General features: G+C 34.2%; 1 protein-coding gene across 2 annotated transcripts in view; it reads right to left on the bottom strand.

Moving 5' to 3' along the window:
* The window catches only part of LOC126882333 (cytochrome P450 4C1-like), a 219,510-nt gene that overhangs the window by 13,539 nt on the left and 180,219 nt on the right, over positions 1–25,752 (bottom strand). For both annotated transcript variants that reach the window (XM_050647209.1, XM_050647210.1), the window contains one exon: positions 12,407–12,572. In XM_050647209.1, coding sequence (XP_050503166.1) covers positions 12,407–12,572 — 166 coding nt within the window. The remainder of the gene's footprint in view (positions 1–12,406; positions 12,573–25,752) is intronic.

Below are 25,752 nucleotides of genomic sequence, written 5' to 3'. Positions count from 1 at the left end.
ACTCCCAAAATTTCATTAAAATCCATGCAGTAGGATAGAATTCGGAGGTAATATCTTGTTCTTAATCTCGCGCATTGACTGGCGTAATAGAAATAGAATGAAATGCAAATATTGTAAACTATTAATTTCTCAGAAAAATGAACTAATTTGAAATGAAAGTATGACTATAATATTCTATTGATTTATGCAATAGTCTATACGTCTATGTTTGCGCCAATATGAATATATATTTCATTTATTTTAATTCGGGAACGTCTTGGCAACACAGTTCTAAGTAAGCATAATCTTCTGTCCTTTATGTTAAGTCAGTCAGTCGTTAACAGACATACGGTCGGAACGTATAGTACACTTTGACAATTTTAATTTGATTTTGTGTGTGTTTTCCGTGAGACAAATTGACGATACCAGACAACATATTTTCGGTAAGTTCCCTTCTTTTATCCCATCCTTCATTTTCCTTAATGCCACCGAAAATAGTGCTTCAACATTTAACAACACGAAGAAAATCTAAGAAAATCTCGGTAAGTTATTATTATTAAATTTTTTCCATTTGGTTTCCTAAAAGCCAAAACAATCTATAGTGTGTCCCCGAAATATGGCATCGAACATTTTCTTAAATGCAGGAATTAATGATTCATAGAACATAAAATATTTTCAAGTATACAAGGTGTTTCTAAAATATCAAAATAACGAGTAACTTTGTTATTTTTATGGAATGCCAGTATCTAGTACAATAACGATAAGAGATCGGTACGATAAAGTTCTCGGGCGGCCTTTCCGTCCAGCGTTTTTTGGTACAGCCCCATAATTGTTGTAGGCCATAATTAGGTCCACACCGGTTTCAATATCTGTTGGTAAATTAGTACTTTGTTCTGGATGGAAAGTTGAGAGTACCTACTTTTTAGCCAATACATATTTTTGTACTTTATCTTCAACTGTTTAGTTTTCTTTTTAACCTGCTCCTTCCATTTAAGTGTGGCGTCGAGATTTAAACCCCGGTATTTCGCTGTTTTCTTATTAGGAACAACGTTGTTGTTTAAGATAGGTAATTGGAAGATTATTGATTTTCTTTTTAGTGAAGTTAATATGAACTGACTTCTCTTCATTAAACTTTATACGCCATTTTTTGGACCAGCCTTCTATGCCATTAATTGCATTTTGTAAGTTAATCGTAGACTCCTCTATAGTTGCTCCTATTGTCAGGACTGCTGTATCAACATCAAATGTGGCCAGTTGGATATTCTCACTCTTCGGAATATCAGATGTAGAGATTGCAATTGCTGAATCCAGCATCCAGCAATCCAGCAGAATCCAGCGCTTTTTTACATGCTGGATATCCAGCAGAGGAGGCCGCAAACGTGTAAAATTCGAAATAAGTTACTTAATGTCTTCATTAGCCTCTTTATTCAAAGCCGTAAGTTTGCTCATTTATTTATGTTTGCTCAAAGCTTTATTCAAACTTTAGACAAGGCGAAAACGGCGGGTTTGTTGGAACAAATATTCCCATGAGATTTTTTGCATAATGACATTCGTGAGACATTCCAGAATAAGGTTCCAGAAGTCGCCCACGTGAAAAGTGGTCCAAATTTTGTTTTAACAATTTTTTTAATCACCTTGCAAAAATCAATATTTTCGGCCCATACTAATTTTTTTCGGTTTTTTTGGCAATTCTGGACAAAAAAGGTCTTTTATAATTTTGCTCCAAAGTTGATCGTTTTTGAGTTATAAACAATTTAAAATTGAAAAAAAAAACGAAAAATGGCTATTTTCAAGGCTTAATAACTCGGTTAAAGGTTACTATTATCAAAGTCAGGATGTGAGTAAATCACAGTTTAAAGCCCGTCCTACAAAATCCTAAAGCAATTGTTGTCATTATTTTATTACTAAACTGTTATTTTTAAGTAATAATATTGAGCGGCGTGCACGTATAGGCTGCCGTCCATGGTGAGTGCGAACGAGATGCCATTCCGGCAGTCAATGGTGCATCTTACTCGCACTCACATAATTTACAGCCGCGTCAATACGATCTTACCGCACATTGATAATAATTAAAAACAACAGCTTAGTAATAAATTAATGACAACAATTTCTTCAGGATCATGCAGGGGGTGCTTTAAACTTTGATTTAGTCACTTTCTGATTTTCATAATAATAATTTTTAACCGAGTTATGAAGTCTTAGAAATAGCCATATTCGCGTTTTTCAAATTTTAAATTGCTTATAACTCGAAAACGATCAACTTTAGAGAAAAATTATAAGAGACCTTTATTGTCAAAAATGGTCCAAAAAAACCAAAAAATTTGTCCGGACCGGAAAGATTGACTTTTGCAATTTAATTTAAAAAAAAATTGTTAAAAAAAATTTGGACCACTTTTCATGTGGGCGACTTCTTGAACTTTATTCTGGGGTGTCTCACGAATGTGATTATGCAAAAAAATCTCATGGGAATATTTTTTCCAACGAACCCGCCGTTTTCGCCTTGTCTACTTGTAATTCTATCGCGCTGGCAGTAGCTCAATATGCTGGAAAGTTTCTATAGCTGAAAAGTTTGCATCGATAAAGCGTTGATATACGATTCTGCGATAAAATTCTCTGATGGGGAGTGGTCAATAATCAATGAGTTAATCGCCACTTTCAACCGGCTGTAGAAGCTCTTTGCAGAATAGAATCCACTTTGATAACGACCATGGCCGACACAACCATGAAATTTGTCTTAGACAAACTAAATAGCCAGGACTCTAGCCTTAATGCCGATCTAGCGGAAGCACTACGCAAAATAATCACGAGACAGCGTCTCTATGAGATTAGAGGTACATTGGTGTATTTACAAAATCAAAAAAAGTATGACGAAGGACTAAACAATCCTGGTTACTTCCCCATGCCGAAAAAAATGCAATGCGAGAAGAGTTGAAAAATTTGTTAATTCGTATAAATAAACATGTAACTGTGGAACCAGTGGAAGAAATAATGAAAGAAGATGGGATAACTAATCCGGAGCCCGTAAATTTTACTTTGGAACAAGAACTTGAGATTGAATTGGAACGAGAAAGAGAAAACATTTATAGCCAAAAAAACGAAGAAGTGAAAGGCGATCGTTTGTCAATGGTCTATGACTATATGATGACCTTAAAACCGACCAGCACAGAGGCCGAAAGGGCTTTCTCCACAACCGGCTATATGTGCAGTTCTGTGCGTAGGTAAGGCCTATGTTTTTAAGGTATCACTTTCAAAAAACTAAATAATTAATGTTTTTGTTGTTTACAAATTTAGCATACAGACACAAAAAACACTAAAATATTGTTTTTATTTGGATTCCAGATTTTGCTGAATCCGCTCTGGATGCAGCTGGATTCAGGCCAATCTTGCAAAAATCCAGCTGGATTAAAAATGCTGCTGGATTGCAATCCCTAGTCAGATGTGTACAAAAGTTATTGTATTGGTCCAAGAACGCTACCTTGTGGAACCCCTGCATTTATTTGCTTAAACTTATAGTAATCGTTTTCCAATTTTCGCTGGTGTAGGTATAACTGCAATATTTCAACGAGTTGCATAGGAAATATTTTCTTTAGCTTCATTAACAGACCGTCGTGCCATACTTTGTCCAATGCATTTATGATATTCAGGAATACTGCTCAACAAATTTTGTCCCCTTCCAATGCTTTCTCTATTTCAGTTACTATTCAATGAATCTGGTCAATTGTGGAGTGTGTACCACGAAATCCAAATTGGTGTGTCGGAATAATATTTTTTTGTTTAATTATATGGTTCATTCTTCGTATTAGTAATTTTTCAGACACTTTTGAGATTATGGATAGTAAGGAGATTGGCCTCTATGATGTTAATTCATGGTTATCTTGTCCTGCTCTGGGTATCATTGTAACCTCTGCAGTTTTCCAAAGATGGGCACATATCTAAGCCTAAAGGATGTATTTATTAATGTAGTAAGCTTTACTATGGTTTTTCTAGGTAATTTTTTTAGTATGTCGCCATTGATCAGGTCAAACCCAGGCGCTTTTTTGTATTGATGTTCTGGATTAATTTTTGAACTTCTTTTGTAGTAGTCAGTTGTACGTTAACATAATTAGTAGCTACTCGTTCATCGTCTAGACGAGTTTCCCCAGGTTTTGGTTGAAATATATTTTCTAAATAACCAGCGGATGCACCCACTTTCTCTTTGGGATTTCTTGCCCATGTTGTGTTTTCTTTTCGTAAAGGAGGTATATGCTGAACTTGCTTATTTATCATTTTGACTGCGTTCCAGAGGGAGTAATCGGTGCATTCATCATCAGTTAGTTCTCTCAGGTATTTATTGATTCATTCGCTTTTAATTTTCAAAATTTCTCTTTGCAGCTATTGTGTGAGCCTATTTAGCTTATTTTAATTTTCTGTAATTCGAGTTATTTGCCATACCTTCCGAGCCTTTTTTTCCTGTATCGTCTCTAGTTTTTTTTGGGGTAATTGTTTCCTACTGATTTCTTAGGGTTATAGTTTCTCGTTCAAATTGTTCTATCGTTTGAATAAATCCATTGAACTCAATTTTCTCATTCATTTCTGATTGGAAGTTTACCCAGTCCGTAAACTTATTGGTCAACGCGGGTTTCATTTCAGTGGTAACAATTTGCTGACTAATTGTTAGTAGAATTGGAGAGTGGTCAGATATAAGCTCCTCTACATCCTCCACTTTTGTAAAATTTGTTGCTACACCTCTGGATATGAAAACATGTAGGAGGTCCGGGATTCTCTTTACATCACTTGGCCAGTAAGTGGGTTTCCCAGTAGGGTGCCATCTACAATTGTGTCCGGTCACAAAATGCTGCAATTCTTTACCTTTAGGTGTTGAGAGTCTGGAGCCCCAACAGGTATTTTTTGCATTAAAGTATGTTAAATATTTTTCACTTAAGGTTGAAGAGAAGTTAGCATAGTCTTCTCTTTTGAGGTTATCTCTTGGAGGGAAGTATGCAGCTGCATTGTTATGTGTGTATTTCTTAGTTTTAATACTGATAGAGGCACATTGTATTTCTTCAAATTCAATTTTTTCACGTTCCCATTCACGTCTCCGTTTACGCTTTACGGAAAGAATAATAAAAAAAATATGTTGGAACATGAAAGGAAGCCATAATACAATTTGGAGAAAATAGCAAGTAGTATTAGAGATACTACTATTAAAATACTTGGGAAAAAGTAAGGAAAAAGTTTGAGCATACAGAGACTTGGTGGTGGTCAAACGAAGTACAAGGAAAAATAAAAGGGAAGGGAAAATTATATAAGAAATGACAAGAAAATATATCGGACACAGATCTTCAAAACTATGTATATTGTCGCCAAGAAGAAAGCGAAAGTAGCAGTAGCAAAAGCCAAAGCAGAAGCGTATTGAAACCTATATGATCAACTTGATACCAGGGAAGGCGAAACAAAGATAATACATATAAAACAGCCAAACAGAGAGCAAAGAAAGCAAAAGATTTTAATCAGTATAGATGTATCCTAGATGAAAATAAGAAAATACTAATTTACGAAAAGGATGTCAAAAAGAGATGGAGAATTTACTTTGACACTATATTAAATGAAGAATTTGATAGAGAGCCTGTGGAGTTAACGGATACAGTAACAGCAATAGTCATCAAAATAACAAACGAGGAAGTGGCTCAAGCGATTTAAAAAATAAATAAAGGAAAAGCAGTCGGATCAGGTAATATTCCTGGGGAAGTATGGAGAGCATTGGGAGAGACAGGAACAAGTTGGCTAGCAGGTTTGCTTAATAGAATTATGAAAGTCGGACGCCAGACGAATGGAGAAGCAGTATACTAGTACCTGTTTACAAAACAAGGGAGATATACAACAATGTACAAACTACAGGGCTATAAATCTGCTTAGTCACACCATGAAAATGTGGGAGAGAGTAATTGATAGATGGATACGCGACGAAACCGAAATATCCGATAATCAATTTGGCTTTATGCAGGGCAGATCTACAACAGATGCAACAATGCAGTTGATGGAAAAATACAGAAGTAAAAAACAAACGCTCATATGGTATTCATTGATGTTGAAAAAGCATATGATAGAGTTCCTCGAGAGATTCTGTGGTGGACACTCAATAAGAAAGGAGTCCCTGTTGAATATGTAACGATTTTGAGAGAAATGTATGAAGGAGTGACGACTAGTGTTATGACAGGTGTGGGAGAGACTGATTTTCATGTGAAAGAAGGATTTAACCAATGCTCCGTGCTTAGTTCTTATTTATTCTCATTAGTTTTGAACCAGATATCTGCGAAACTACAGGGTAACATTCCATGGTGCTTAATGTATGCTGATGATGTTGTTTTAATAGAAAATAATGAGAGACTTAGAACAAAAACTGTAACAGTGGAGACAAGCTCTGGAGGAAAAACTTTTAAAACTTGGTAGGACAAAAAAAGCGTATTTGGAATGCTCGTTTAAAGATGGAGTTACTACAAATAAAATGGTATCTTTGGATCGTGAAATCATTGTAAAAAGCAAAAGTTTAAGTACCTGGGATTAGTATTACACAGTAATTGAGAAATATAGGGAGATGCATGCAGTCCCAGCAAACAGGTTTGAGCCCAGTTACGTGATGATTACGTTAAATTTACGGCAAATTTCAACGAATATGTAACTCGGGGATTTATGACGGGAAAAAAACGTATTTCAGCGCCAAATTATTCACCTGTATATTAGTGCTTCCTTTATACATGTTTGACATTAGAATAATATAAAATCATAATGACGAATATAGTACATGTTTTTTATAATAGGTGAGAATGTCGGTTACATCGCAAAGGTACGTTTATTTCACGTAATAATCACGAAACAGAAATAACTTCCTTTGGTTAAATTTTGAGAAATATTTTGGAAAACCAAATTTTACAACGGTGTTGGTTAAATACGTATCGCTTGAATTTTACTCACTGTATTTTATATACGTCGAAAAATTAGATGTATTTCACGTAAAAGTAATCTAAATAATACCAATATATAACATAAAGTTTATGATTTCGCTTTTAAAAGCATTTAGCATAACTATTTCAATCCAACCTTGATTTGAAGCTATTTTTGCTATTTTTTTCTTTAAAAATATCACAGGAGCTAAAATGATGTTGAGTCTAATTTTCAAATCGCGCGCGGTGATGACGTACTACCAAGCTTTTCTCCTCCTTTAAATACTATCACGTGACCACGGTACGTGACTGTGACTAACATAGTTGGTTCGAAAACTAAATTAATCGATTTATCGAATAATAGATACGTTTCGATAGGATTATTTTTTTTCATATTATTCTGGTATTGAAATAGATTTTTAGTACAAATTTGTTAATAGTGGAAGAAATTTAAAAACAAAAAGAAAATACGTAATACTAATTTAAAGTAAGTAGAATAGTTTAACTGTAATTTAAAAATAATCGATTTTATAATCGATGATCATAACCTCTAATATCAGCTCCTCACATTTCTCAATTCTCAAGCATTTCTCACAACAAAAAGTGAAACGTGAAGAGCTTTATTTCCCTCGTTTTATTTTAGGCGGGTTTATTTATAATAATGTCTTTCGTATTAACGTTTACCTCACTGCTCGAGGGTTGAAGTGCCGGTGCCGATGATGCAATTAGAAAAAACAAGAAAGTGTCGAAGTGTGTGGAAGCAAAGAATACGTGGAAGTGTTCTCATCAAAATAAAAAGTGACCTGTGTTGTGTTTTGTGTTGGCAAATTTTTTAACGTGTCTTTAGGTCAGTACCATTTTTGGTTCATTATCTTGTATAATAATTAAACAAAACAAATGTTTTAAAGTCTCTAAATTCTACTAAATAAATACATTGTTAATACTTTATATGCTTGTTTTATTTATGTCATATGCATATGAGGATAATAATTACGTGATTCGTAAGTTAATTAAGGTCGAATTATTTACGTGAACCGAGGACGTATCTTTCACGTGAATACTAATATATACATTCCCGAAAAGATACGTTAATCAACACGTATTTGCAACGTGAATTTCCTGAAACATTTTATTGCTATTTAAGGTGAATAACACGTCTATTGAAGACGAGTTATTCACGTAATTTAAAGACGTATTTTCAATGTGACTTTCCAACCAAATTTTCACGTGAAATTCACGTAAGCAATTTACGTATATTGGTGACAAATGTACCAAAAATTCACGTAATTAACACGTCGGTCTCTTTGTTGGGGTAGAATTAGGGTTGTATGGCTAAAGTGGAAGGAAGCGAGTGGTGTGTTGTGTGCCAGAAAAATTCCAATGAAGCTGAAGGGAAAATTCTATAAAACAGCCATAAGACCGGATATGATGTACAAAACTGAATGTTGGACAGTGAAAAAGAAAGAGGAACAATGAATGTATGTGGCGGAAATGAGAATGCTTAGATGGATGTGTTGAGTAACAAAAAAAGATAAAATTAAAAATAAGTATAGTAGGAAATGACAATCAACAACCTACTAATCATGGTTCTCGGATGCCAAGATTCGGCAGGGGAAGAAACAACAGTAACGACAGGGCTTCCCAGGCCGTTAGTCAGCGAAATCCCTGTTCACTAAATATATACAAATCCACCTACAAAATCGCTACATGGAATGTAAGAAGTATGTATGAACCTGGGAAACTGAAGAATATACAGCAAGAGATGATGCGACTAGATATCGATATATTAGGAATAAGCGATACAAGATGGGTCAGCTCTGGCGAACTCAATACAGACAATGGACGAATCTATTACTCTGGAAGCAGCGACACCCAACACAGATATGGAGTTGCTATGATCCTCAGCGAAAAAGTAACGAGATCAGTAACAGGCTTCGTTCCGATGTCCGAAAGAATAATAATGTTGCAGTTATTCACAACCCATGGAAAAATGAACCTAATCCAGATTTATGCGCCAACTGCTGACAAAAATGAAGAAGAAATAGAAAACTTTTATAGCGAACTCCAGAAAACATCACATCTCACGCATCTAGAGACATAACAGTGATCATGGGTGATTTCAACGCAAAAATTGGAGAAGGAAAATGCTACCCTAATGTAGGATCATATGGGCTTTGCGAACGAAACGACAGAGGAGATCGCCTAATAAAATTTTGCCAAGAGCATAATGTTATAGCCGCAAATACATTCTTTAAATTACCTAAGCGACGCCTGTATACATGGAAATCACCAGCTGACAAAGAGCACAAAATTGTCAGAAATCAAATTGACTACATCCTAATAAAGCACAGATATCGAAACTCAATTCAGGCAGTAAAGGCATATCCAGGAGTAGACGTATCCTCTGATCACAGTCTTCTTATTGCTAGGTTTCAACTTCAACTAAAAAAGACGCAAAAAAGCCGCAACAACAATAAACTTAACATACAGAAACTAAAGTCAGAAGAAGCAAAAGAAAATCTGAAACACGATATCAACACAAATCTAGAGAGAAACCCAGGAAATAATTGCAACGTAGAACAGCAGTGGCAATTCTTCAAAACCTCCATATTAGAACCAAGTAAGAAAGTACTTACTACAACCAAATGTAAGAAAGAAGAATGGATGACGGAGGAAATTCTGGAGTTGATGAATGAAAGAAGAAAAAACAAAACCATTAATAAGGCCCGCTATAAACAGCTTCAAAACCAAATAAGAAGAAAAATTAGGGAGGCTAAAGAAACCTACTTCTCTTAAAAATGTAAAGAAATAGAAGAACTGCAAAACACATATGACAACTTCAACCTACATAAAAAAGTCAAAGAACTAGCCGGAATAGGAAATAGAAGAACCTCAAGTATATTGCTCGACAAAAATGGAAATATTATAATGGAGACAAAACGAAAACTACGACGATGGAAAGATTATATCGAGGAACTATTTCATGACCAGAGAGAAGCTAGTACATCCATAGATAGCCAAACGGGAGATGTAGGCCCAGAGATAACCAAATCAGAGTTTATTCAGAAAATAAACTCTATGAAAACCAATATGAAGATCATATTAAACACATCTTTTCTGTGTTCCAGAAAGTGATGAACCAGTACCAGTATTATCAGAACGGTTTATATATAATTATTACATGTATTTTCGCTGGCCAATTTTTTTGTGACACGGTGACAGGAACATACAGCGTGTTCTGTATGTTCGTTCATGGGTAATCTTTCATTTTTCCTACTATATATTAGGGGGAATCTAGGTGTGGAACCAATTTGGTCATGTTCAACGTCTATACGTTAATCACCCAATACGAAGAATTGCTGAATAAAACCAATAACGTTTTTTTGGAAAAAAATTTGTAGCTGAGACTTTATATGTATAAAGGATGCGGAGAAGTCCAATTACTTGCTTGTAGTAAGAAATACGAAAAAAAATTATTTAGATGAAATTGGGGCATAGATAGGATCAGAATTTAAAAATATTTCCAAATATAATTCAATTTAACGAGATTACTTCCGCCAGAAATCTGCATTTTTACCATTAAAAAAACGCAAGTTGGCACCATATCACTGTAGTTTCTTGAAGTATCCCCTAAAGAGTCACCAATTTTCATGAAAATCTATGGAGGTTCAACTAAATCAGAGGTGAAAATCTTCAGTGACTGCACTTTCAGAAATATAAAAAATAATAAAAAAAGGGTGGATCTCACCCCTAAAATAAAAAAAGCGCAAGTTGGCAGCATATCACATTTGTTTTTTGAGGTATCCTCTAACTCTAATTACTCAATAATTTTCATGAAAATGGATGGAGGTTCAACGAAATCGGAGGTAAAAACCTTCAGTGACTGCACTTTCAGAAATATAAAAGATAATTTTTAAGAAAGTTGTAGATTTCACCCCTAAAATACAAAAAGTGCAAGTTGACACTATATCACCTTTGTGCCTTGAGGTACCGTCTAACCACTCACCAATTTTAATAAAAATCGATGGAGGTTCAACGAAATCGGAGGTAATAATAGCTCATAACCACCTTCAGTGAGTGTACTATAAATCACAAACAGCCTCCCGCCTGCCTCTTGGCAGCTTAAACATTTAATTTAAGCCAAAAGCAATACGTATTTGCCAAATAAATATTTTTTTCTATTTTTTGACAGTAACAGAATGTATTTTGAGTTAAGAGTTTAACCATCAAAAGGTAGCAACAAAATATAACTTCGGGAGATAGTATCATAAACTTTGGCAACAGTGGGTAACCTTTGACATTACCTAAGATTAATATTTTGACAATATCATAGTCACGCTAAATGGAAGTAATAGAAAACGATTTTATTATTAATAAATAGATATTTATAAAAATAAACCAAAATGGGTGAAAATTTTAAGTTTTGATAGGTACTTGGAAAGGTATTGGCATGAAATATCTAATAATAAAACAATAATAAATAATCATTTTTTGTTGCGAAGCGAAACAAATTTCGATTTTTATAATTTGGCACGGTTTTTAATGGACTTTTTCTTAGATAATAGATAATATTTTTAGAATAAAAAATCCTCCTAAAATTTTATACACTCGCATTAGAATTCAAAATATTTTTACGTAAAATATACTTACCTACCTACATATAACTAAAACTCACAATTAACAACAATATATTCTTTCAAAGAGGCCAACAAATTATACAACAACAACAAATATATAATAAATTAACTATCAATAAACACTACTTTCCTATGAAACAACAAAAACGAATTCTTAAATTAACACACTACTGCACTGAACAGATATCGATAAAGATGACAGAACAGATTAGAGAAAATCTGACGCAGGTTTGTCAAAATGACAGTGATAATTTCTCTATGTTGCCTAATTAGTTATTTAGTTAAAATATGTTTGATTTTTTGTTAGAAATAAAAAATTTTAGTAGTTCCAAGATTACACAAAACCTAGGTATGGGATAAAAAAGTTTATTTGAAGAAAGTTTCTTTTTAATTCTTCATGGAGGTACAGGTATTTCTTTTCAATATTTTATTTAGTTATAGAGTAATTTCCACGTACTAACATATTTCTTAAATTTCATTACGAATATGTGTGCCAAATATTTCAACAAAATATTCAAAATTAGAGCCTCAATCTTGGAACGCGTTTGTTGCTACCTGTTTATCGCTGCTCTAGCCTCTTAAATAAATTACATACATTCTTCTTTTTATGTCAATTAATTTAATTCAAAAATTATTTTTTTGCCACCCTGTATAAATAATGATATTAATATTTACATTATTGAATAGAGAATTGAACACTCTTTCAAATGAGCTACCACACGACTTCTATTCCCATTTAAAAATTTAAAATCTAATAACTACTGCCAAATATCGAGGTGGACTGTTTTCTTTGCCCACCTTGTATTTTGTAAGTAGAATAACATACAAAAATAAGTAATTGGTTAAATCTTTTTTTTTTAAATACACTACCTCCATCGATATCTTCGACCAATCTTCTTCCTAACAATGGAATACCAGGAAATAACCTTAACGTTTCCTTTAGTACCCTCTCTAAATATGTCATTTTCTGTATATCTTCAGGAAAAGATCTTCTATCTGGTCCCAAAATATCAACCGCCTCTTCAAAAACTTTTTGCTGAAAAACAAAACAAATTTATGCATTGAAGTTTATATAACTATTATGAAAATTATTTTATTTTTATAAAAAGTTAGTTTTAAAATTGCCGTAACCTCTTTCTGTAGCTCAGTGGTAAGAGAACCTACCTTTGGATTACAAGGGTTGTGAGTTCGATTCCCAGCTGTGTAGGATTGTTTTTTAATCAATAAATAAAAATAATTGCTATCCTTATGGGAACGGTAAACAACTCAGACGTGCTGATACAATTATTAGCTTGTTTTGTAAAGACAATGTAGTCGACTTTACTAAATAACAAGACATTTACTTGCATTACACATTACACTACCTATTTGCGACATCAACTGTAGTATGCCAATAGCCTTAGTTGACGAGACATTTAAGGGGAATTAAAAAAAATTATGTTTTGTATTATAACGCCCACTTGATAAACAGCATTTCATTTTAGGGCCAATTTCTCATATCGAGTTCAACTCCAGTTTAACCTGAACTTCTAGTAAACGTCAGTTTAAAGTCAAAATCGTCTTTCTCAATTCGCACGTTCAACCGATGGCAGTTTAAACTTGAACGATGCTTGAACGGTGGAATTCGGCCGTTCAAAGATTTCAGAACTCAGTTCAGATGATTCTATGGACTACGCATGCGTTGTATAAACACGAAACGCTGTCATAATATAAATATATCCTATTTTATTATGTTAAGCCTAACGATAAACGATAACATTATTTTTGTTTTTATAATATTTATTTATAATTATTAAAATGACTATTTGACTATAAATATTTAAATTTAACTTTATTCAAAAACAGCATAAAAATGGTAGTTCAAAATGGCGACAGTTTTTTACCTGTTGCCATCTATTGGCATTTCTCGAAAGCTGTAGAACGAGCGCTGACATGAACGCGCAATGAGAAATGCATTTCAAACAAAACCACAGATCACGGGTGAACCTGGTTCAACTGAACTGTAGATTAACGCAGGTATGAGAAATCGACCCTTAATTTGAGATAAAATTCCACCTGATGAGAGGCGAAATCTCGAAACACGTATAGGAGAATGGTGGAGCTATAATTGAAAACAACTGCAGTCATCTACTTTCTCTTTAACAACTTTTCTACGGAAGGAAAAAGTTAATGTTTTTTAATGGTAAACTGCAAATATACATATTATCGGAATATAAGATTATTCCTAACAACGTTCAATAGCTTTCAGTAAGATTACATTCGCAGTTCGCAGAATTGCTACATAATTCTACTTTCTAGGAAAATGGATGTAGAACTCTACAACCGACTCTTAGAAGATGCTTTGCGAAATGCAAAGGCTTTAACTCCGGAAACTAATACAGAGTTAAAAAGGTGAAATTTTTGGTATACATCCAAAAGGAAATAAGCTATTCTTATAAAAATCCTGTCAGGAAACCAACTATTGATGGTACACTAAACTGGAAAACCTTCTATCAAAAACAGCTTTAAAACCTCAGACAATTTAAGAAAGTCTGCAGACAAAAATACAGAGTTGCTTGGACTGGAAGTTTTGACGCAGGCTTCCAGACTACAAAAAGTGTTCTCAAAAGACTCACGTCGGCATATCGACATCTTAACGAACGAAAATGGAGGAAAATCTTCCAAGTTTTGAGAAAGTGGTGCCATCCTGATAAAAATATACTTTCCCGGTACTAACGGCTCAACAGCACCGACCTAGATATATCAGGCACTCTCTAAATAGCTGGTATCTCGCCAAAACAATGGGTGGCGAGGAAAAAGTAAGATGGGCCATATCGTGATTCACCCTTTTAAGTCACCATGGCCTGACGGCATATATCCATCCAGCCCTACTATGGTGTGGGACTGGATATCTTTCTGCCGCACCCTGTGCGAATCTTCAGAGCCTCTCTGGCTCTGAGATAGGTTCCTAGAAAGTGGAGAGAGGTACATGTGGTCTTCATACCAAAACGAAGTAGGATGAAACTACACACTACCAAATGCTTTCTGACCAACTGGCCTAACAGTGTTTTCTTGAAAATTATGTAAAGAGAAAATAGTAAAGGAATTGAGAGGTACATAAAGGATGGTGTTCTGGTTCATAATCCACATAATTATTGCAAAAGCGTTTGATAAAACATAGTTTCAACCATAACCCAACAGGTCGATGTCAGGAATGGCATGAATGAAAAGATGGATATGCAAAGTATACTCTTCAATAGAGCAATAAGCATAATTGTCGAAAACTTTCGGCTAGAGGTATGATTACGAGATGGATAAGGGATGCGCACAGGTAGGTGTGATATCACCACTCATTTGAAAGATGTTTCTAGTACCCTTTTTAACTTTCTTTAGGAAGCAGTCTCGTTGGTACCTTAAGTACACAGCTAATTACCTTTCTCGGTGAACCAGCATTCATAGAACCTGATATTAAGTGATAATTTCATATATGTGGGGTCTATTTTTTACCATCCCGTCAACAGATGACTTACGCAGATTCTGTCACCTAAAAGAAGAAATAGCAGAGCACATTATATGTCAGTGTGACAGTCTGACAAATGTGCGGTTCTTTGCGTTAGGCGAAGAAAAGCCACTGACAGAGAGCTACATGTAAGGTTCTGTCCCGAAATTATTAGACTTTTTAACCACTTAAGCATCTCGATCGAGTCCCTCCCGCGCATCAAATATGTTCTGATTTGCGCTCTCCCGAGTACCTCTGGCCCCTATAAATATTAAGTTTATTATATTTTTTGCTGGAGCGATACCTTCTCGCCCGTTTGTATTTCATAGAGAAACGAAGATACGATATAGTGGTTATAGTGCTAGTATTTCTAGTTGGAGCTAGAACTCAGAGCTGAACATATTTTGTCGAATCGGTTTCAAAATGTTCATTATTTAACACGTTTCCGCTAGCGCTCTCGTTTTCCATTCTACAAAAGAATTAAAAAAAAACAATCAGATAAAATAAATGAAAATTGTTGAGTATAGAAAATTGATGTCTTAATATCGCACATCCAATTCAATACCGCCAAAACTGCAAATTTTTTAAAACTGAGTTTATTGCGGTATTGTATTTGTAATACTTTAAATTATCAGTAGTAATTGCACAAGAGCTCTAAAATTATATATTAATTTTAGAGATCGAGTGCAATTTGTTGCGATTATTTCATGAATAAAACTGTTCAAAAGCAAAATTTTATTGTAATTTATATATGTAAGTACAAATTAGTACAATTAAACAAACAGTTGTTATAAATATTAATTTGACGGTTGAAAGTCATCCCTTTTATAATTTTTAAAACATTAATTGTCATTAATGTCACTGAATGTATTTTTTTGTAGCAACGAAGGGCATCTGACGTAATATATTTGACGACGGGAAACTATAAAAAATTATCGATTTAATTCAGATTTCTGTAGCTTATAAGTGAAATACGCCGACAAGTGACAAGTGACAAGGTCATTAGAAACAATGGTTTTTACATATATTATGGCGTTAGTGAAATATATGAAATATATATCTTATATTTCTATAGCGCCGTAACTTTATCATGTATGGATATTGATATTGCACGGAGAACATAATATATGTTTCAATGTAATACCGCCACATTTTGCGAGTTCTGGTGGTATTTTACAGAATGGTTTGAACAATTCCGAAGTATAGGAGAGTTGTAGAAGGAATTAATAGGACAAACAATTAATGTTTTTATTTAACTATAAACAAATTAAGGAGAAGAACATGCAAAATATTTTTATAAATACCCTTAATATTGGAGATCGATTTATTCGAACAAGATGGGCTAAGTCAAAAGATCATAACATCATTTAGAAAGATAACAGAGGAAAACTTAAGGAAACCGCAAGAAAACACACAAATAGCTTTGAGTGAGAAGAGTTTTACTATTTAAGAGCTCAAACTTGTAGAGAATTCCTTGATGGAGCATTAACCTTACCACAGATTTATAGATACTACAAAGAGGAACAAGAAGAAAAGCAGTTGCCATTTGTCAAAATATGTAAATAGGAAACAATTTTAAATACAGAATATAATATCTCCTTTTTCAAACCGAAGAAAGATCAGTGCGCAATTTGTGAGGCGTATAAACAATGCAATCAAAAAGAAAAAGAAAAAGGCCAAGAACACACATCACATTCGTAATATAGAAAGGAGCCCAGAAGAAAAAGCAAAAGATATTACCAATTTTGAGGTAGCATCGAAAAACAGTTTCTGCTTTTTTTGGCACGAAGCCATTGCTATGCGAGTAGCAAATTATATAGTATGATAACATTGATCCAAATAATGGCATAACCCAGACATCCAAAGTGAAAGTTATCCTCCAACACCAAATTGTTCTATATGGTCCACATAATGTTCAGAAAAAAGTCACACTATTTTGAGCGTCAGGTTTGGGGGTAGAGGGGGGAAATCGGTATATTCGTAGTTTTTTAGGTTTTTCGTCAATATTTCTAAAACTATGCGGTTTATCATGAACAAACTTTTATACAAAAATGTTCTACATTAGATTTGAAATAAAAAAGGCCCTATGCATAATCCTTCTAAAATGAACGGTTCCAAAGTTACGGAGGTAGTATAGTATAATTGGTCCAAAAAAAGGCCTAACCCAGACATCCAAAGTAAAAGTTTTCTTTCAACACCAAATTGTTCTATATGGTCCACATATTGTTCAGTAAAAAGTTACACCATTTTGACCGTCCGGTTTGGGGGGAGGGGAGAAGGAGGAAATTCGGTAAATTAGTAGTTTCTTTAAGTGTTTCGTCAATATTTCTAAAACTATACTTTAGCGTAAACAATGTTCTATACAAAAATGTTCTACATGGTAGAAAAAATTTATCTTGTAAAGTACCATTTATAACTTTTTGTTTGGTTTTCCATTGTTAATGTGTATAATCGTAACAGGTATGGTTATTGAGTAATTTAGATAGGTAATGCAATACCGCCATATCTTACAAATATTTAGTCGGTTCGCAAAACTCAGATACAACTGGCTAGTGATTTTAGTAAGTAACTTTGCCCATTTGGTAAAATTGGCAAAAAAAAATTACTGAATAGTTAATACTTACTAAATAGTTAGTAATTTTGCAAATTTTGGCAAAATTGGCCAAAAACAAAAAAATTACCTACTAAAATCAATAGCCAGTTGTGTCTGAGTTTAAGCGAACAGACTATAACAGTTAAATATTTCTTGTTTTTGAAAAAATATATCCATTCGTATGCTATTCAGTTACTAATATTCTAATATTCAATTAGTTGTCATAAAATATTGTAACGATATGCATTCTAATCGTTACTAAATGGTATGCAACCAAATATACAGCTATTTGTTTGAGGTGTTGCGTTGATTTTGGGTACGACTTGATGAAATATCTGGTAACATTGGAATTGTTAAGTTGGCAATCTGTCAAGGAATTTCCGCCGAACGTGGTTGACAGAAGTGAAAGACTTCACTCTTTGGAAAGATTTGGAAGAAAGAACATCTCCAATGACCGGTGATTCTAGAATATAATTTAAGTTAAAATTTGGTCTTATGTGAATGCTGAATATAAGTTAGAAGTTGTGTTTTTTTTTGGTTTTGGTAAAGTATAGGGGAGGAGTTTCGTTGCTTTTTACAGCACCACCGGGTATGTAGAAATATTTTTTCTTCTAATTTTTCTTCCCTTTAAAAAAATAGCCATCTTTATCCTTCCTAATACTAGATCTATTTATATTATATTAAAATAACTGTTATACTTCAACAATTAGATTTTCCATACTTCAATACGTCTAATCTACGTTCTACAGATAAAAAAAATTCTTAGAATTACATTTTCACTCTAAATAAGTTTGAAATCCATGACATTTTCAGTCTCTCCTTTATCTTATTCTGTAAAGTAATCTTTTATTACAATATCAAAATTTATTTGTTCAAATACATACTTCTTTACATGTGTTCAAGAGCCTATTTCAAGTGAAAGTCGTACCAACGTCAATGCTATGGCACGTATACACATCAAAACGTCACTTTTTATTTAGATTTTTTTTCCTGTCAAGTTCTGATAAGGTTTTATACCTTTTTGTATAGGCCCCCTGTCATGTGTACTAAAAGGAAACCAGCTAATCAACGGTTTTTGTTTTCTTTTAGTCACTGGAGAAGAAGAAGATATAGTCCAAGTTGTCGTTAATTTTTTTAAATGAAAAAGTAATAATTTGGGAATTTTGGGTCAATTTTGTTGGATATGGGCATATGGAATATGCCCAATATGGGCATATGGAATATGGATATGGAAAATTTTTGTTGAGTTTCTGGTACTAGGAAGTACCTTCTCGTCGGGACAAGTACCCTCCACCCCTAAGGTTGGGGAAAACCGGAAAATACCGTACTTGGGTCTCCAATCATCACCCTCGAAGGAGGTTGGAGGAGAAACACACCTTCACTTGTGTAGAAGCGACAGGTTTTTATAATTAAAATTTGCATGTCAATTTGTTTAATAATACCTTTAAATTTTATTTTTTTGTCAGTAACCGTTAAATAACTTTAATAATAATATATTTTCATTTTTCTTAAAATATAATTAACATAATAGCATTCAATATTTTTGATAAATTTAATCTTTCCACCGTTCCTATCATTTATTTACAATAATCTGAAGGTTATAAACCATCTTGTTGTAAGGGTGTTGTGCCCAATATCTGGGGGTTTAAAACCTTATGTCATAACACTTATTTCATTTATCAGGTACTATACTCCGGTTTATCGCTTCCGATCAGATACGAGATAGTCAACTGATAATCTAACCAAATGTAATAATAAATTTTGTTCAGGTACATATCTAATAAGATCAATTAACTCGCTTGGTCTAATCAATATAATTTATTTCTTTTTCTACTGTAAAACCTGCGTTATCGATAGGACTATCGATAGTCTATTACATTAGGTGCTTAGTGAGTTTGTATACATTTGTAAATAGGGTTATAGGCATATTTCATTAAATTTGGTTGTACATACATATATGTTTTATTTCCTACCATTTCTGGGACCTATATAAAGTATTAGTTCAGTGGAGCAGTGTAAGTCACTCGGCGAAATATCTATTTAATATTTCCCTGGCGCCCTAAACCGTTCTTCTTATATCTTGTCTGTCAGTATTTATCTTTCTTTTCATTCCTTCTTATTTTAATTTATTTTCTTTAACGTTCAAGTACTTCATTAGGTACCGTCTTATTTGGGGTGTGCAAATTCGGCCTGATCCTCTCCTGAGTCACACTGATAAAGTCTCTTAAATATCCAGCTAGCCTAGCTTCATAAAACTTTCATAACTAATTAAACTACCCCTTCAAAGCTGACATCTATTCTGTTACATTGGCTTGCCCAACGCGGAGCCCAGTTTTCAGTAAGACAGTACCTTTCTTAAATTTGTTGCTTATTGAAAGCTTTTTAGTATCTATCTGGTCCATTGTTGTATATTTTGTAGTTATATGGAGATATATTTTGTTCCTTTTGTACGTTATTTGGAAAATACACTAGTGCACTTATATTGCTGCGTTGGTACTATTTTAACTTAATTTAAATTATAATTGTAAATCTTGAGTAGGATAATATTTGAATAGGTATTGGTTTGACATTATTTCGTTCTGATCGGTTTGGTGATACCTCGGTATTTATTTTGAAAAATTTTGAATGATTTATTTTTTTTTGATATCTAGGTACATTATTGATTTTGATTTAGGTGAAGCCGCAATATACTATAATTTTGCTAAATTATTGCATACTATATCTATATATAATTTATAAAGATTTCAATTTTTTTATTATCACTAAAACACTAACTTAAATTATTTAAAATATCTACCCCAAATATATCTTGGTTATATTTGGTTTGTCGGTTTAGCTGGTCGTTGGTTTATAAGGTCGTTAGGTCGTTTATGCTATTAGGTCGTTGGTTTAGCAGGTCGTCGGTTTAGTAGATTGTCGGTTAATTATGTCGTTAGTTTGTTGGGTTGGGTTTGTTGTTGTTGGGTTTGGTTTATTGTTACTAATTTTACCTTATTACCATGTGTGCCTTTAAGCCAGAGCATTTGTTAGTTAAGGAATTGGATTATGAGTTGAGGATAAGGTTGAGGAATCCGATAAATGTGAACAGAAACGCAGTTTATTACGTGGTGCTCTTAAACAAGAACAAGGAAATAGGAGTTTCCGTCAAATTTCAGCTGCAGCTATTCCTTTTCGGGAACAACAACAGGGAATAAACGAGACGATAGAGGATCTTACTCAAAAGATAAATAATTTTAGAAGGACTGTCCATAATAGCATGTATTCTAGATACATTTCACGTCTTCCTCATATCTCTGGTCGTGTTTACTTATTATGTTGCTCAGATGACCAACAACAACTCTACAAGCGCTCTATGTCCATTAGGATTATCAGTTTAGATAGTGGACTCGATTCTCGCGTAAATTCTATAGCCACCTCCACTTCTGTTTCTTCGGTTTCAGCAGCTAACCCTTTGTTACATTCCAAGCCTTTTCAGGTACATAAGTGGGGAGCTTCGTTTTCTGGTGAAGGTCATTACGACCAAGTTATTTTATTCTTGGATAGGGTAGATTGTCTTCGTGTTTCAAGAGGTGTCAGTGAGGAGGATCTTTTTGCAGCTTCCGCCGAACTATTTACAGGCAATGCTTTTACTTGGTTTATGAACAACCGTGGTAAGTTTACCACTTGGACTGATTTGGCTGAGAAACTAAAATCTGACTTTCTGCCGTATTCTTTCCAAACTGATCTCTTAGACGAGGTCAAGAACCACAAGCACAAACCTGGAGAATCAGTGACTATGTTTATTAACACTATGTTGGGTATGTGTAGTCGATTAGACACTCCTTTGACGGATAATGCAAAAATAAAAATAATTTTAAAATGTTTGCTACATTTTTACCATGCCCAATTAGCACTGGTTGATATAGCCAGTATAGAAGACCTTACAGAAAAATGTAAACGATTCGAGGAAACTCTATCTTGGTCTCTTAACCCTCCTACATCGTCCCGATTTACTTCTGGTCCTGGATTTAACTCTCACTCCTCAAGAAATCGTTCTTGGCAACCTGGACCCCATCCACCGAATGTGTCTGTGGCTACTTATTCTTTTTCTTGCTGGAATTGTCAGGAGGCTGGTCACGCATTTCGTGATTGTATCAGACCCCAAATACGGATTTTCTGCTACGGTTGTGGTAGAGATAACACATTAAAACGTAACTGGTTTAAGTGTTCGGGAAACGAGCCTGTAGAGGCTCGTACCTTGAGCGTTCCTCAAACAGCAGCCACATCAGGGAATATGACCGCAGCTGTAGACGAATCTTCAGGTCCAATACCTACCAGCAGTTCGAACACACCCTCTCAGGAAGGAAGAAACACTTCCAACTGGAGACCAGCACGCAAACCAAAGTCAGGGAAAAAGTAATTGTTAGCTACCCTGCAGTTGACTCGTACGGTTTGCTTGATCGTAGATTATCCCCTCCAGTCTTAAATTGGAATTTTAGTAATAAGCATAATCGAGACAAGGAAACAGTTCCAAATTTTATACCAGGTTTTAAGTTTGTTAATAGTAATATTATGTCTATGTTAGTACCAGATAATTTTGATTATCTGTTTATTAATTAAGATATTCTGGATTTTGATACAAATTCTTTATTAGTTAGGAAACATAATGATAACCAACCTTATCTTGAAATTGAAATATTAGGAAAATCTTGTTTAGCTCTATTAGATAGTGGCTAGAACATTTCTTTAATAGGTTCGTATTCGCTGAAGTTGTTAGAAAATACTGATATCAATGTTATGCCTATTTCTTCTCTGCAAGTCTCTACTGCGGATGGTGCAATCCAGTCAATTACAGGTAAATTTGACACAGAAATCGTAGTTGCCAATATTCGGAAAATGATTACCTTTTATGTTATACCTTCAGTTAAAAATTCTATTATTCTTGGCATGGATTTCTTAAATGCATTTAATAGCACACTGAATTGCGCAGATTTTCGTTCTCTCTATCTTCCTTTAATGTCTCAACTGTAAGTGCCATTCGTGAGTTCTCTAGTTTGTCTAACATAGAACAAAAACTGTTAGAGAATATTATCTCTAAATTTTCATTTATTTCTTCCAGAGATAGATTAGGTCATACACATTTAATATCTCATACTATCGAAGTGAACACTTCAACTCCTTTTAGACAGTATCAATATCCCATACCTCAGGTATGGCAAGCAGATCTAGGTAAAGAAATTGATTCGATGCTCTCTCTAAACATTATCGAACATTCGAATTCTTCATATTATAGTTCCTTATGGTTGACGAAAAAGAAGGATGGATCATTCAGAGTCTGTTTTGATGGTCGTAAACTTAATAGTATCATTACTAATAGAGATGCTTATCCCATCTCTCGGATAGATAAAATTTTGAGCAAACTTCAGAATGCCAAATATATCTCTTCTATCGATTTATCCAAAGCCTTCTTACAAATTCCGTTAAGTGAAGAGAGTAAGAAGTATACTGCTTTCGCCGTCAGTGGTAAAGGGTTATTTCAATTTGTCACAATGCCTTTCGGTCTAGTTTCAGCTCCTCAAACAATATGTCGTTTAATGGACTTGGTTATTGGTCCACAACTTGAACCGTTTTTATTTTATTATTTAGATGACATTATAGTTGTTACTCCTGATCTTTTCTCACATATTGAAATATTGGAAAAATTATTTTCACGCCTTAAAGAGGCTGATCTCATTGTTAATTTAGAGAAATGTAATTTTTGTCGTCCTAATTTGAAATTTCTAGGATATGTTGTTGATAATCAAGATTTGAGAACAGACCCTGATAAAGTAACCGCTATTAAGGACTTCCCCATTCCTAATACTACTACACAATTACGTAGGATCTTGGGCATGTGTGGGTACTATCGTCGATTTGTGCCTTCTTATTCTACTTTATTATCACCTCTTACTGACCTCCTTAAAAATAGGAAAAAGGGCCAGACTATCACCTGGACTCCTGAAGCTGACGATGCTTTTCATCGTATTAAACAAGCTCTTACCAGTGCTCCTGTCATGACTTCACCTGCGTTCAGTGAACATTTCTACCTCATGAATGATTGTTCGAATACCGCTTCCGGTGGTGTACTCTTTCAGATGAAAGATGGTTCTGAACACCCCATAGCATATACTAGTAAGAAGCTCAATAAGGCTCATAAAAATTACTCCACTACAGAGGGTGAACTCCTTGTTATTATTCATGGCTTGGAGGCTTTCCGTTACTATTTAGAAGGTCGTAAGTGTACCCTTATTACTGACCATAGTTCGTTACTGTGGATGCATTCTATGCGTAACCCATCCCAACGTTTGTCCCGCTGGATTTGTAAGTTGTCAGCGTTTGATTATAATATCGTTCATCGTAAGGCGAATGGCGTTGTTGTGGCTGATGCTTTGTCTCGAACGTTTTCTTCTTGAATCTTCTTGACTTATCCACTTTAGTTCCGGATGCATGGTATCAGAAAATGTTGGAAAAGGTTACCCAAGAACCTGATCAGTATCCTGATTTTAATGTAGAAAATAATATTCTTTATAAGCATGTTGTTAGTTCAGTGGAAGCTTTGTCTAATATGTCTGATTGGAAAATTGCCGTCCCAACAGCAAACAGGGATGAAATTCTTCGTACGTTTCATGATAATATGACATGTCTGGTCATTTTGGTTCTTATAAAACGTTTAGTAGGATAGCAGAATTATATTATTGGCCTGGCATGCGCAACTATATCAAGAAATATATATCTAGATGTAGAGTTTGTGCTACTTGCAAGCCAAGTATTATGCCACAAGCTGGATTAATGGGTACTTTTAGGAACATTGACTTCCCATGGCAGATGATATCTATGAATCTGATTGGACCATATCCTGGTAGGTACAATGGCTATACCTATTGTTTGGTAGTTGTGAACTACTTTACTAAATTTCCACTAGTTTTTCCTCTTCGGAATGCTACTGTCCCTGCCATTGTGAAATATTTGGAGGAACAAATCTTTTTGTTGTTTGGTGTCCCCAAATTGTGTCTTGTGACAATGGTTCTCAATTTGTGTCTAAGGCTTTTAAAGACCTTCCAACTAAATACAAAGTTCAGAAGAACTTTTATAATGCTGCATACCATCCGCAAGCTAATCATAATGAACGAGTGAATCGCAGTATTGTAACAGCCCTTAGATCATACACATATCCAGATCACAGAGCTTGGGACCAATATATTCACTCAATAGCTCAAGCCATAAGAACTTCGGTCCATGAAGTTACTCAATGTTCTCCAGCTTATTTGAATTTTGGTAGGAATATTGCTTTGTCTGGTGACTATTTTGGTTTAATTACAGACAATTCCACAAATCTCCCTCAGATCTCTGAGAAACTTCATCGTTTAGATGATCTTCAGACTTTGCCCCAATATTTGCAGACATCAGGAAGAAGTTAGTCTTCTTACCTTAAGTCACAGAGTCAATATAACTTGAGGAAAAGAGATTTGCGATTCTTTGTTGGTGATCGGGTATTAAAACGTAATTTTGTTAAATCTAGTAAAGGTGATGCTATTTCTGCCAAATTTTGTCAGAACCATGTGTTGTCAGTAAAGTAATCTCTCCTTTAATATATGAACTTAAAGATAGTTCGTCCAACAGGAAACTTGGTCGATTCCATATAAAGGACTTACTACCAGATAATATTGTCAACAACTTAGAATCTTCGTCGTCAGAAGAAGAAGATTAACTTAAAATTATTGATTAAGTTAATTCCTCTTTCTAAATTTCAGGAATACTCGATTGGATAATGAATAGGTCAATGATTGGATTTTGTTTTAGTCACCAGATAGAGACACTCTGTTTTATCAATTATAATAATATTTTAGCTTTCCATATTCTATGTATCTTAGGTGTCATTAGTTTTAGTATTGAGATTTAGCTGAATTTGGCTTGTTATTGAACTGGTATGGAAATGTAACACCTTGTATGTGATTATGCTTATATATGTCATCACTTGTAGATTAGTATATCTACATAATAGCTTTAGATTATGTTTATCTGGTTTTGTGTTTGATTTTGTATTTTCTACTGGAAAGATAATACAATGTTTAGTATGATTCCTGGGTACATTAGCTTCTTGTGGTCTAAAGAAGTTATCGTTATATT

Source organism: Diabrotica virgifera, chromosome 3 (genome assembly GCF_917563875.1).
Source record: "Diabrotica virgifera virgifera chromosome 3, PGI_DIABVI_V3a".
NCBI classification, from domain to species: Eukaryota; Metazoa; Arthropoda; class Insecta; order Coleoptera; family Chrysomelidae; genus Diabrotica; species Diabrotica virgifera.
This window is presented reverse-complemented; position numbering and strand designations above follow the sequence as displayed.